At 33.8% G+C, this 14406-nt stretch overlaps 4 protein-coding genes across 5 annotated transcripts; 3 read left to right on the top strand and 1 right to left on the bottom strand.

The window, feature by feature from the left end:
- Positions 1-3496: 3496 nt before the first annotated feature.
- Positions 3497-6425, bottom strand: LOC145002146 (G-type lectin S-receptor-like serine/threonine-protein kinase LECRK2). The gene has a single exon (XM_078961443.1). The coding sequence runs from the start codon at positions 6115-6117 to the stop codon at positions 3718-3720; it is 2400 nt and encodes a 799-aa protein (XP_078817569.1). The 5' UTR covers positions 6118-6425; the 3' UTR covers positions 3497-3717.
- Positions 6426-7054: 629 nt separating this feature from the next.
- On the top strand, positions 7055-10046 carry LOC145001469 (G-type lectin S-receptor-like serine/threonine-protein kinase LECRK3). Of its 2 annotated transcripts, XM_078960836.1 has the most exons (4): positions 7055-7231; positions 7314-9286; positions 9378-9731; positions 9856-10046. In XM_078960836.1, coding segments are annotated over exons 1-4 (2382 nt in total). In that variant the 5' UTR covers positions 7055-7177; the 3' UTR covers positions 9857-10046. The 2 variants fall into 2 exon arrangements, with proteins under 2 accessions (XP_078816962.1, XP_078816963.1); XM_078960837.1 differs by having other exon boundaries at positions 7071-9286.
- A 2443-nt stretch (positions 10047-12489) lies between these two features.
- On the top strand, positions 12490-13193 carry LOC145003021 (uncharacterized). Its single transcript, XM_078962185.1, has 2 exons — positions 12490-12569; positions 12659-13193. The coding sequence occupies exons 1-2, from the start codon at positions 12490-12492 to the stop codon at positions 13191-13193; spliced, it is 615 nt and encodes a 204-aa protein (XP_078818311.1).
- An 18-nt stretch (positions 13194-13211) lies between these two features.
- On the top strand, positions 13212-13703 carry LOC145003020 (uncharacterized). The gene has a single exon (XM_078962184.1). The coding sequence runs from the start codon at positions 13212-13214 to the stop codon at positions 13701-13703; it is 492 nt and encodes a 163-aa protein (XP_078818310.1).
- The last annotated feature ends 703 nt before the right edge of the window (positions 13704-14406 follow it).

The raw sequence follows: 14406 nt of genomic DNA, 5'->3' as shown, positions 1-14406 counted from the left end.
AATTAAATATTACTTGTTTCATATTCCGTAAGTGAGCCAATAACGAAATGGGTGAATAAGCTTTGCCAAGGAAAGTTATGGTGAAGCAGGAAGCAGCGTCAAGTAAAACAGCGACGATCATATGAATCAAAAAATATATCAATTTCTTTTTTCCCTTAGATCCTTTTGTAATTTAGGTGTTCACAAAAAAAAACATATGTTTAAATGGGCAATGGACTAACTAATTGAGCTTCTATTTTGTAATAGAAAATATAATCTGACTTACAGTGGTTCAAAAAGCATATCGTTGGTAATTATATATATATATATATATATATATATATATATATATATATATATATATATATATATATATATATATATATATATATATATATATATAAATAAAGTGAATATGTGGTTTTTATATATCTAAGCTTAAGAATAGAACCTTTTAAACAACGTAGTTTTAAACAAAACAAATCCAATTTCATTTATCTTAGTTTTGTTTTAATAGTATATTATTGAATTAAGTTCAATTATGAAACGAAAATGATCAATTATATACAATTTTTATTGCAAATAATTATTGAAGTTGATAGAGAAAAAAAAAAAGCAATATTTTTTAAAGAATATAACTCAAGCATTTTGTCTTTCAATTGAAAAATTATATCCAATGGTTTTGTGAAAAGCTTCATTAAGTTATGACATGCTCTTCTTTTATCTTTTATTCTGTTAGTTAGGTTGATTAAATGGTCACGACTTTAATGCTTTAAGTTCTTAGACACAATGAAGAAAAAAAAAATTTGATCGATTTAGTAAGTTACATGATTAAGGAAAATTATTAAAAAAAAATATCATGATTAGTTTGGATATAAATGGATCAAATCTACATTGTTTGGAGGAATTGAGGGGTAGCACATGATACATCTGCCAACTAATTACTTCCGTCTTTGTTGTGACCCACAAAAAATGAAGGGAGTTTCCCATCCACACTCTCCGGTCTTAGGAAATAACATGATACGATCTAAAGCATTTTCTAGTTTAACTTTTTTTTTTTTATGATGTTTTTGTTTTTCTAAATCACTTCAAAACAACATGAGCAAAAGATAAAACCAAATACCATATGCACTGAAACATTTTCAATATAAAATGCTATACACCAAGTTGCTGTACGTTATTACTTTATTAATAAATCTATATTAATTGATGGAAAGTAATATTTCACCTCAATGGCTTACTTTCCAACGTCTTCAAAGATAAGAAGTGAATACACATACGTAATGTCTAAAAGTATGCTTTTAGACATACATAAAATAATCATATGGATCTTTTAATGCTTATATTTAATTTATTTATCTAAAAAATATAATATTATTCTCTTTGTTTTGAAAGTATACGCATTAAGACCATGGACCAAAAGTTAGGGCCAACTCATAAAATTGCTAAGGCCGAGTAACGGAGATTGTCATTCGAGAATTTAAGGTAGCATGATTAAGTTGGTGCAACAAGCCGACAATTAGGGAATTATTTGGTAATGGTAAAATAATTTGGGAAGGGTGTTGCTAAGGCTAGCATCTTGTCACATCATCATTTTGAGTGCTACATTATTTTTCTTTCTTAGCAACAAACTTTTAACATTTGATAGGGAGTAATGGTGTGTTAAATTAATAATGTTTATTTTGAAAAAAAAAAAAGATAAAAATAACAATAGCTATGAACCAATCATAATAAACCATTACATCTTCTGTCTCTTGTTTCCTCTCGCTATTTGCTTGGTGCAAACTTCTGAACACCTCCCTTTGCAAATCCAAAGGAGTGGTGCTTGATATCTTAGCATCTTGTTTGACGAGAGGGGTGACGAGTCCACTCGCTCAAGGCTCAAGCCTAATAAGACACCCCTTAGACACCCAATCATCATTTTTATAAAAAGTCAATCTATAATCAACTACTTATAATCAGTTTTTTCGAAAAACAATGCAATTTCAACCAATAAAAATATTTCAAAAATTAATTAAGGTTGTCTAAATGGTAAAATAAGGTTTCTTTTTAGCCAACCCCTTTGGAAAAACAAAGTGGTTGTAGAATAATTAGGGTATTATAAAGCAAGAGATTTGGATAATAGTTTTTTGATATTTATCTTTACTACTTATAAAAGAAATCTAACTATTTCTATAAATAGATTGAATATAATAATATTATTTTTTTAAGACGTCCAAACTATTAAGCTTGAAGTACAACTCATTTATAATATAATAATATTAAAACTTTAACCCTATCATTTATCCTCTAAAAATCTGGTATCCAATTAATAGAAGAATTCATTTGCAAATTGAACTCGTCAATCTCAACACTTCAGCCATTTGAAGCGGTCAATATCAACAATTTATAGAGGATCTCTTCTCTCACATTGGTAACAAGCCATCTCATAATATCTATCTTCGTAATCCCTTCAAAGTAAGAAATATACGCACACTCTCTCGAAGAACCCTAACCAGTAACCAAGACAGTATAACCACCACCACCACAGCCGATCTGCCTCCTTCCGCCTTCAACTAACCACTATCACGACTACTGCCCTTCCTCTCACCCACGACATGAACTTTCTTTTGGAACATAACATTTTTTTTTAAAAAAAAAAATATCGTTGAAAGAAGCTATTTGTCCCCGCCGCTGTACGCGGGTAACGGCTAGTATTTTTAATAGTACATTGGTTTTGTCTATTTTTTTAATTTTTTTATTTTTGAAGTCTTTTTATTTAACTTTGATCTTATTTATATATATATATATATATATATATATATATATATATATATATATATATATATATATATATATATATATATATATATATATATATATATATATATTTGAAGTCTTTTAAAATAATCTATTCATATATTTTACATCAACTATATATATATATATATATATATATATATATATATATATATATATATATATATATATATATATATATATATATATATAATAGTTGATGTAAAATATATGAATAGATTATTTTAATTTTTTTTTCATTGTTTTAGGTTTCATCAAAAAAATATATAACACAAATAAAAATATTAAAAATTAATATTAAAAATAAAGCCTTTAAAAATATAAATTGAAATATAAATATGAAAATATGAAGCAAACAATAATTTGGGAAATGGACTTTGGTATTGGTGAAGTTAGTAAATAGTTTTTATTAGGTCATTGGGTATGGTAAAGGGGTGAACATCTCTCCACATTATCATCAAGATTTATTCACAAAGCATTCAATATGGGTTGAAAATGGTGAGAGAGAGAGAGAGAGAGAGAGAGAGAGGTAAATGATTTTGATTGGTTGTGAGAACTTGTGAGTGGCTTCAATCCACACCACCATTACACCTATTAGAGGTTGTATTCCACATAGGATCCGCATAGGATTCCTACGTGAAATGAAGCCCATACCTCGTGGCCTTATTGGTAGACCTTCCAAAAACCAAGATCGGCCCAAGGTGTACTTAATCACGAATAAAGAGCTCTCGTTCAAGGATTTATTTCTTGAAGGAGGAGTTTTACATCTGTTCTCTTTCATGAAGGAGGATTTCTTTCATTTTTAGCTAGGTAAGCATCTCTTCCATTAAATAATTATTACATGGTAAATAGAAAGGATATGGCTTTGGCTTTGTCTCTGGATGAATGACAACAAGCAATATTTCAAATAAAACCCAAAAGGCAAATTAAAGATACCGATCAAACTAAGATCAAATGAGGAGAAGTTGGTGATGGAGGGATTGGAATATCAGCAGTTCCTTCTAACATCAGGATAACATTCTTGATAGAAGGCCTTGCATCTGGATCATCTTGAATGCACAGCAGTCCAACTTTCACCATCTTTTCCAACATGTTGACATCTACTTCTTCATCTCCCGTCAGCCTACTCCAGTCTTTGTCTACAAAACAGTTGTAAACCCAAGTAGAAAGAACGTCTATCTCCATTCTATTTCTGCAACACAAAATCTCCAGAAGTACAACCCCGAAGCTGTAGATATCAACCTTGGTGGAGATCAACGTGTTCTTGTGCCACTCAGGTGCGAGGTATCCTCTTGTTCCCCCATCACGCTCACCACCGACACTCAAGAGGGTTCCGCTCTGATTTGACCTCAAAAGCTTTGATAACCCAAAATCAGAGATCTTAGCAGTCCAAGCCTCATCAAAGAGAATATTATGAGGCTTTATATTGCAGTGTATTATACGAGCTTCACACTCGTCGTGAAGATACAAGATTCCTCTTGCCACATCCAGTGGCACTCCGACACGTTGTTTCCATCCAGGTGGTGCTTCCGCGTTAAAGAGAACATCTTCCAGTGAGCCGTTGCTCATAAACTCATAAACAAGTAGCTTTGTAGCTCCCTGTATGCAGAAACCAAGTAAACGGACCAAGTTGCGGTGATGAGTTTGAGCGATAGCAGTAATTTCTGCTCGAAACCGTCCTTCTCCTTCAAACATCCTTTCCAGTCTCTTCACAGCAACAGCCTTGCTGCCATCTGAAATAAAGCCTTTATAGACTTCCCCATAAGAATTTCTGCCTATCACTTCCTTAAAACCATCTGTTGCTTTCTGAAGCTCGTCGAATGTGAATGCTCGTAGAGAAAAATGATCTCTATAAAACCCATTATCAACATTTTCTGATATCGCTTGGTACCTATGAGCATGCACTCTGTAGAAGAAGAAAGCAGAGAATGCCAACACCGAACACATAAGAGCAATGCAACCAAGTGTTATGCCTAGAATGGAAACAAGTTTTTTCCTTTCAGCCACGATTACATTTATGTTCGTTGAGCCTCGTAAATGTGGTTCTTTGACTTCTTTATATGGGAAACTAGTTTTAATGAAGACTGCGGTTAACCTGCTTTTATTAAGCACTGCATAAACGATGGGAACCTTGAGCTTTTTGCAACTACCATCTTCTGCAAACAGACCCGCCCAGCAGTTGCAATCATCCCAGCAAGATTGGCCACAACCATCCTTGCTAAGATTCATCACCGAGCTGTAAGCGTAGTGTGCAAGCAACATCATATTGTCCAATACAGTAATATTGTAGGAAAGTTGTAGTCCTAATTTCCGGTTGCAGGCTTCCTCATCGGTGAAGTTTCTGTAACAGCCGTTGGACGTGACATTTCTTGTCCCGTTGACAAATAAGAAACCAGGAAAGCAATGGCACTGAAAATTCCCGGAAGTGCTAGAACTGCAGTAACTGTTAAAACCGCATATTCCTTTGGCATCACACGGATCCTGTAAGGCTGCCCATTCCATTTTCATTATGCTAGTCAAGTTACTTGAGGGGCTTGTGAATCTGTGGGAATACAAAACAAAGTTACCATCCCAATTGAGAGTAGCACGGAAGATTACTGTGTCGACGTTCTTTCTCGACTCTAGGCTCCTTGTTAAATTCAATACCCTCTCTGTGACACCAAACCCCACCATGGACAGAGACCCAGTAGGGCTGAGGTTCAAATACTTATAATATGAATTATACGTTCCACTGGACCAGTATGAGTCAATGCTGCCCCTCGTCTTTATTTGAGGGTAAGCCACAAGGTTTCCATCACCCTGGAAAACAAGAAAAAACTTTCCACTCGTGTGCTGAGAAGCAGAGACACTAGAGACTAGCTGATCCCCTATAACTAGTTTTTGCCCTCCTAATATTGTATCACAAGGGTAATCAAAGCTTTCCCATATGACACTAGATTGATCGTAGAGTAGAAAATTACCCGAATCCAGCATAGAAGCTGAGGTCGCCTGAAAATTCTGACTTGTGATGTTTTTATCCTCACCGTCAGTAGTGTGGAGAAGCAGCCAACCATCTCCGGTGAGCTCAATACTACTGTTTGTAGAGACGGGTGGGTCATCACGATTTGCAGTCCAAACAACTGTGATTTCTGGTTTGCTTGCGAGCCATATCCCAACTGCAAAACCATCATCTTGCTGGTAGAAACCAAATGCAAAAAGGCCAGAAGGTGAGCGCCATGAAGGGTTTGTGTCTGGGATCAATGAGGAACCTAAGGTAATATCACAGGAGGTGAAGTCAGATCCTTGGGTAATTACTAAAACAAAGAATAGTCTCAGGAAGATAAGTAACATGAAGGCCATATTAGAGAGGTGAGAGTGAGATGCTATAAGAGCACCAAATCAGCAAAATAAGAAGAAACCGAATTGAAGTAAAATGATAGATCGATATTTTTATCTTGAGACCTAAATATATTTACTACCAATGTACAAGAATTCAGTCATGTCTATTCTAATCCAGAAAGCGTGTGGAAAAAATGCGACCATTCATGGTCCACAACAAATATTCGCGATGAAAAGTAGACAACACTCACATCAGCAGGGAAAAGGAACTCACGAAATGGATATGTGATAACAGCGGGGCTTCTTTACATAAAAACCAAACATGAGTAGCTGTCACCAGGAGTAGGATAAAAATTGGAAACAAACGTAAACCCAAATATAATATTTGGTTAATTCGGTTAATTCGGTTTGATATATTTTTATCTATAAATTAATATTTTATATTTTAATTAACAGATTCATTATTTAATTATTGACCATTAATTATTTATATATTGTATAAAAAAGCAACAATTAATTGGTCGGTGTTTCAAATTCGTAAATTTGAAGTTGTCATAAGACCTTTTTGTGACATGTGCTTCAAGAGCACTTATAAAAGTATCCCTCATCTAGCTTCAGATGTGTTTTATATATATATATATATATATATATATATATATATATATATATATATATATATATATATATATATATATATATATATATATATATATATATATATATATATATATATATATATATATATATATATATATATGTCTCGTTTTTGCGGTGTAGTTTTAGAAGTAAAAAGTTGGGAACTTAAAATGGGATATGTGGATGTAATGTTTACGTTTTCCTAGCTTCTTGCTGGTCTTAATCGAATTCTTGCTGTTCAAAAACAAAAAACAAAATAAAACAATTAATTAACCATATTATTAGCTGGTGTTTTTCTGATAAGGAAAAGTAAATTATAAGGCGAAGACTTGTACGAAGACTTATTACGAGAAAACTCGCCGGTCATTTAATTTGAATGGAAAATAGGAAGAGAGAGAATTAGTGGTCTCAGTTGGTATGATTTGTTTCAAATAATTGAAAGGAAATGCTCCAAATTAACCTGCCAGTGCTGTCGTCTCTCGATCGTCTTAATTCACAGGTAAGTACCTTATCCGTATAGCTAGCTTGTGATCATGGCCTCATTAATGCTTGTTTTTCTGTTCATCTTTCAATTCCTGGAGACAAAGGTTGATGGAGGATCCATTGACTTGGGATCCTCACTTGTTGCTGGTACACAAGCTACGAATGCATGGTACTCCCAGTCTAAAAGGTTTGCATTTGGGTTTTATCAACAAAACACTGGCTATGTGGTCGCAATCTGGTTAGAGAGCTCCGGAGAAAATATGGTTGTGTGGACTGCTTATCGAGATGATCCACCCGTTTCACCAAATGCCACACTAACACTTACTCGTGAAGGAGAATTGGTTTTAAGCTGTGAGGATGGTGGGGTTAAAAAGACTATTGCAGCCAACGTTTCATATGCAGTGATGAGCAACACTGGAAATTTTGTACTGTACGATGATAAAATGGGTGTAATATGGCAGAGTTTCAACTATCCTACCGATACTTTGTTACAAGGCCAGAGTCTTTTTGGTGGGAATGAATTGGTTTCGAGTGTGTCTAAAACCAATTACTCTAGTGGACGCTTTCGTATTAAGATGCAGATGGACGGTAATCTTGTTATGTATCCAATGAACACGGACGATGGTTCCGAAAATGCATACTGGGCTTCAAATACCAATCAGTATGATATGATTTCGAGCAACTATCTGCACCTGAATGATACAGGCTTACTCATTATCAATGGAAGTGATTCAGACATCATCAAGCATCTTTATGCTGAATCGAATTATAATGTTACATATCGTGTCACAATCGGTGATGATGGAATCTTACGGCTGTATCTTTACAACCATACTAATTATAACTCCCGCCCCCCTCCCATAGTATGGAAAGTGCCAGATCCTCCTTGTAATGTGAAGAACTTCTGCGGCTTCAACAGCTATTGCACTATGAATGATGAACAACCCTATTGTGTTTGCCTGCCGGGTTATGATTTTGTATACCCCGATTTGAAGTCTAGGGGCTGTGAAAGGAATTTAACAAAAGCAATGTGCAAAAGCGGGAAAGAAAACATTACATATTACAACATGGTTCCCGAAGAGCGATTAGTGTGTGATGATCATCCTTACGTTGTGTTCACTCCCGACAACAAGGAGGGCTGTAGCGACTCCTGTTTGGAGGATTGCAATTGTGATGCAGCTTTTTTCAGTAATGGTAACTGTGAGAAACACAAGTTCCCACTTAGGTACGTGAAAAGAGTTGACGATGATTCCACCATGCCTATGATGTTCTTCAAGACGCCCAATGTAAGCCTCTATAATGTCCAAGCCAATGCATCCATTAATGCTAGTTCTTTGGAGCCAACACAGAGGATTGAGAAAGTGCTGACCACAGGCAAGAAGACATGGGTTATAATTCTTGTTATGAGCGTTGTTTTTTCCATATATTCATGCTTTTCGCTAGGTTTGACGGGATATTTCGTATTCAAATTCCGTCTTCTAAAGTACAAGAGATTGTTGGAAACTAGAAGTTTGGGATTAGCGGAGGACCTCATCCTGCAATCATATACTTACAAGGAGCTTAAAAAGGCAACCGATGGGTTCAAGCATGAGCTAGGAAGAGGGTCGTTTGGAAGAGTCTATAAAGGGCGTTTCTACAAAGGGAACAAAGTGATAGCAGTGAAGAGACTTGAGAAGGTGGTGGATGAAGGTGAGAGGGAATTCCGAGCAGAAATGCAAGTGATCGGCAAAACACATCACAAGAATCTAGTCCGCCTCTTCGGTTATTGTGCAGAAGGTAAAGAGAGGCTTCTCGTTTATGAATACATGAGCAATGGAACCCTTGCAGATCGGTTATTTAGGTCAGAAACGCTTCCAAACTGGTCTGAAAGGGTGCAAATCGCGTTAGATGTGGCAAGAGGAATCCTCTACCTTCATGAAGAATGTGAAACACCCATCATTCACTGCGACATAAAGCCCCAAAACATTCTGATGGATGATTTCTGGACTGCTAAAATCTCCGACTTTGGATTGGCCAAATTACTAATGCCAGATCAAACCAAGACATTCACCATGGTTCGAGGGACTAGAGGGTATGATAACAATACTACTAAATCTCTAACACCAAACTTATTCAACTACTGTTTTCTTCAAATCGACACACCACGTGTTTCTGTCTTACAGGTACTTGGCACCCGAGTGGCAGAAAAACGTCCCAATCTCAGTGAAGGTCGATATCTTCAGCTATGGGATCGTGTTGCTGGAAACCATTTGTTGCAGAAGGAACCTGGAAGTACATGTATCGAATACGGAAGAGATAGTTCTTTCTACTTGGGTTTACAAGTGCTTTGAAATAGGGCAACTGGATCTGCTTGTTGGTGATGAACAAGTGGATATGGCGGCATTGGAGAGGCTGGTTAAAGTCGGACTTTGGTGCATTCATGATGAACCTGCTCTTCGTCCCTCTATGAAGTCCGTGTTGCTGATGTTAGAAGGGATCACGAAAATTGCTTCTCCTCCTTGTCCAACTTCCACTTGGTAATTCTTTCTTCCGCCTCTTGATGATTTTGCTTTCTTCTTTTTGAAACTTTATCAACTAAATTAAAACCTCTGAAATCATTGCAACATTCTTTGTTTAACTATGTATCCTCTGTGTTTGTAGATTGGTTAAACTAAGGCTGATATGTTCAAGTTGCCTGTATTTGAGACATTCCAACTTCTTGATCAAGAATTTGAGCTTTTTTAAACTACTATAGCAAACATGTTCATTTGTATGTATAAATTCTATTTATAACACTTGGTATTGTAATAATATATAACGTGTATTTAAACTTACAAATATTTTTGCCGGTATTGTGCCAGTCACCAACTACATGGGCTTGATTGACACCAGTGATATTATAATACACTTAAGATCCCGAAACTGGGCCCCCTATATTATGCAATTATAAATATAAAAAATGGACTTTGTTTAATGCTACACCCAATGCAACTCCGGGGAGTACAAAGAAAACTAATACCCAACCAAAACCAAAGTCACCGACTAACCGAACTATTTTGAAAAGCCTAAAATTCTGTTTTGGGATTTTAAAAAGACCGAATTTCAGGTTCAGTTTTTGTTTCTTTATAAAAAACCGAAAAAAGAACTGAACCGAAAAATACGTCCTTTAATGTATAACTATAATTGATTAAATATATTAAAAGGTAAAATAATAAATAGTATTCCTTAGGTAAACTTTAGAAATATGAAATTCAACTAAATTCTTTGGGCGCCGGTATTATATTCTTTTTTATAGATTGTTAAAGAACAAATTGATATCTTGATCCTGTCAACATCGCCGACCAATGTAATATAGCAATTTTATATTATATTAGGAAACCTTTCAAAAGGTTCCGTATATTATTATCTTTTGGGGTTATAATTAAAAAGAATTAAAGAAGTATGCATAGATAGGAATCGAACGTGGCCAATCTAGTAAAAGAAATTTGTCCAAGCCAAATCTACATCTACATTCAAAATTTTTGTAATATATGTATTATATAAAACATATTAAGCATAATTCCGTTTGGGCCCCAAACCGACATGGGTCCGGGAGGTGTTGCCTAGCTTTTCCCAACCCCCTAGTAGGTTGGGCATGAATGCCCAACTTACACAAGTTACTCACTCTATTTTCAAATCCACATTTTTCGTCCCAAACTGGACGTGAACGCTCAATATTTGGTTTATGGCAACTTTCCGATAACTCTTATAAGAATCATCATGGGTATTACGAAATTAAGAAAGTGGTGTATTGTAACGATGTGTGGCACGTGTAAGATATATGTGGAGTTTGTGACTTAATCTAAAGAGCCCTTTTGGAGAGACAGAAGACTCCAATATATATAGAGACATATAAGATATATGATTGTCCCTTCCCCAAGACGGATACTTGAAGAGGATAGAAACGAATGTTGCAAGCTATGGGGGTCCTAGACAACAAACTTCGATGTCATATATATAGAAGTAGGTTCAATGGAAAATGAACAATTAGGGCAACATATGTTGGAACCAATGATCAAGTGACACGTGTCCATTTCTTTATTCATAAGCAATCTACTATGGAAGTTATTTATGTAGTTATTCCAAAATGATGTGTTGTCATGCTTTCATTGGTTCCAACATGTGTTGCCCTAATTGTTTATTTTCCATATAACCCTTCCATATATATATATATATATATATATATATATATATATATATATATATATATATATATATATATATATATATATATATATATGTTGTAAATAATTGAATGACAACATTTCCTAATGACAAATGTGTAAGAGTTATTTTCAACTCTTATGATAAATATGTCAAATATGTGTAAGAACTCATTAATTATGTCTAGTGATTTAACTAGTATAAATAGCATTATCACATATGTAAAAGATACACCAATTTGAATACTTTATATAAGTTATCAAATTCTCTCCAAATCTCCTTTCTTCTTTCTTCTTTCTTAAAGGTTCTTAGTTTAGTTTTACTAATCTTGTTTTAATTACATCAAACTTATAACACGTTATCAGCACGAAAGCTCAAACAAAGGTTATTTAGAAGTGGAAATCACATCTATCTTAATCAATATATGTATTACTTAGTAAAAACATTATTAATTATAAAAACCTTCATCATATTAAAATAATAATAATACTAATGAATTAATAAAACTTATACATTATGGACTACTAACGATTTTTATTTCTTATACTAACATTTCATTATGTATTCTAACTTTTATTTATGCATACTAACATTTACATTATGCAACTAACTTTTATTTATGCATACTAACATTTACATTATGCAACTAACTTTTATTTATGCATACTAACATTTATATTATCCAACTGACTTTTCTTTATGCATACTAACATTTAAATTATATTTATTTATACATGTCAATGTTTATTTTTTACTCTTTATAATTTTATTTTAACATTTACTAATATTTATTAATGTATCTAATTAGTAAAATTATACAAAGTAAAGTTATGTATTAGTTATAAATCTTATTAAATGATTTATAAATATACAAAACGGATATATATATATATATATATATATATATATATATATATATATATATATATACACAACAGTTATAAACAGTAAAAACAACGGCTATATTTTTTTTACTATAAATAAACATATTTACCCTGTTTATTTTACCCACAATAAATATTTCTCTTTTCTATCAAACAAATTAATTTCAAGAAATCAAGCTTCATGATGATTCACCCGTTTGTGATAATCATGACTATAATAGTCATGTTACTTTTTATCCCAATCTTTAACATCGAAGATAATATGGAATTTCATCTACTTTTAGGCTTGTATGCAATGTTAGCTTTACCGCTTCTTTTTTGTTTAATATTTATTGAAATAAATGGATTTTAATTTTTATTTTGTTTAAAATTTATAGTTACATTATATCCAACATTGCAAAGCTCGAGTTTGCAGCACTTGAAGTTAGCGGGAAAAACTATATGCCATGGATGATAGATGTAAAAATGCATCTTCAGTCCAGGGGAATCTCAAATGCTATAAATGAATTTAATAATTGCTTGGCACAAGACAAAGCAAAAGCACAAGTTTTTCTTCGTAAGCATATTAATGAAATGTTAAGATTTGAATATCTTGATGTTACTGATCCAAGTATTCTCTGGAATCTTTTGAAAGAAAGATGTGATCATCAAAAGGAAGTTATACTTCCAAATGCTAGAGATGAATGGAGAACATTGAGGTTTCAAGACTTTAAGAAAGTAAATGAATACAACTCAGCTTTGTTCAGAATATGTTCACAACTCAAATATTGTGGACAAGAAGTTACTGATGAAGATATGTTGGAGAAAACTTACTCCACATTTCATGCAACAAACATTACCTTGATGCAACAATATCGGATGCAAAAGTTCACAAGATATTCTGAACTAAATGCATGTCTGCTGGTTGCATAGCAAAACAATGAACTCTTGATGAAAAATCATGAATCTCGTCCAACAGGATCAGTAGCACTTCCTGAAGCAAATGCTACAAATATTGATAGTCATCGAAACAATACACGTGGACGAGGGCGTGGTCGTGGTCGAGGACGAGACCGTAGCTATTTTAATCGAAACCAAAGCCATAATCAGAACCATAATTCTGGTCGTGGACAAGGTAATAATCGTGGTCGTGGCCAGAAAAGGAATAATTACCAACATTCACAAAGAAACAATGTCCACACACAAGATAAGGCCAAAGTGGCAAGGCATGACACTGGGACATCACAAAAATCTGATGGTTCATGTTATAGATGTGGTAGCACAGGCCATTGGTCAAGGACCTGTCGCACACCTGCACATCTTTGTCAACTTTATCAAGAGTCCATTAAAGGAAAAGGAAAAGAAGCACACCTCATTGATAATGTTGAATTCACTCCGCTAAATGTTGCCGATTTTTGCAATGACATGGAAGACATTAACTAAAAAAAATCTATTATTGTTCTAGTAAAACTGTTTTTCCTTTGTTTACTTTGCATGTAATGCCTTTCCTTCAATAAATGAACTTTCTTTTAATAATAATTATCATTATGTTTATTCACTTATTATTCCTTTCATATGTGAAGTTTAATATGAGTCCAACTGGAGCACAACACCAAGAAAAGATTAGAGATCTTTGTATAGCAGATAGTGGTAGTACACATACTATTCTGAAATCAAAGAAATATTTTTCAAAATTAGTACCAACAAAAACAATTGTACATACAATATCAGGTCCTGCAGACTTGATCGAGGGAACCGGGAAAGCCCATTTTATATTACCAAATGGTACAAACTTTTGTATAGAAAATGCCTTATTTTCTCCAAAGTCTAATAGAAACTTATTAAGTTTCAATGACATATATTTCAAAGGATATGACACAAAGATTGTGACCATTGAAAATAAGAAATATATGTATATTATAGACAAAAGTCATGTGCTTGAAAAACTACCAACACTTGATTCTGGTCTGCTTTATACATATATACATATGATTGAATCAAATATGGTAATTGAAGGAAAACATTGTGATCCTGGGACATTCAGTTTATGGCATGATAGGTTGGGCCATCCATGATTAACAATGATGCGAAGGATAATTGAGAATACACATGGGCATCCATTGAAGGACCAAAAGTTCCCTCAATC

Source organism: Lactuca saligna, chromosome 6 (assembly GCF_052625555.1).
Source record: "Lactuca saligna cultivar CGN05327 chromosome 6, ASM5262555v1, whole genome shotgun sequence".
In the NCBI taxonomy this organism is placed as follows: domain Eukaryota; kingdom Viridiplantae; phylum Streptophyta; class Magnoliopsida; order Asterales; family Asteraceae; genus Lactuca; species Lactuca saligna.
This window is presented reverse-complemented; position numbering and strand designations above follow the sequence as displayed.

What these genes read in the sequence shown, in the direction of transcription:
- LOC145003020 (XM_078962184.1), top strand. Translation starts at nt 13,212, where the DNA reads ATGAAAAATCATGAATCTCGTCCAACAGGATCAGTAGCACTTCCTGAA.
- LOC145001469 (XM_078960836.1), top strand. Translation starts at nt 7,178, where the DNA reads ATGCTCCAAATTAACCTGCCAGTGCTGTCGTCTCTCGATCGTCTTAAT. An exon ending in TCGATCGTCTTAATTCACAG is followed by an intron (nt 7,232 to 7,313) that starts GTAAGTACCTTA and finishes CAATTCCTGGAG; the next exon opens with ACAAAGGTTGATGGAGGATC. An exon ending in ATGGTTCGAGGGACTAGAGG is followed by an intron (nt 9,287 to 9,377) that starts GTATGATAACAA and finishes TCTGTCTTACAG; the next exon opens with GTACTTGGCACCCGAGTGGC.
- LOC145003021 (XM_078962185.1), top strand. Translation starts at nt 12,490, where the DNA reads ATGACTATAATAGTCATGTTACTTTTTATCCCAATCTTTAACATCGAA. An exon ending in TTTCATCTACTTTTAGGCTT is followed by an intron (nt 12,570 to 12,658) that starts GTATGCAATGTT and finishes TAAAATTTATAG; the next exon opens with TTACATTATATCCAACATTG.
- LOC145002146 (XM_078961443.1), bottom strand. Translation starts at nt 6,117, where the DNA reads ATGGCCTTCATGTTACTTATCTTCCTGAGACTATTCTTTGTTTTAGTA.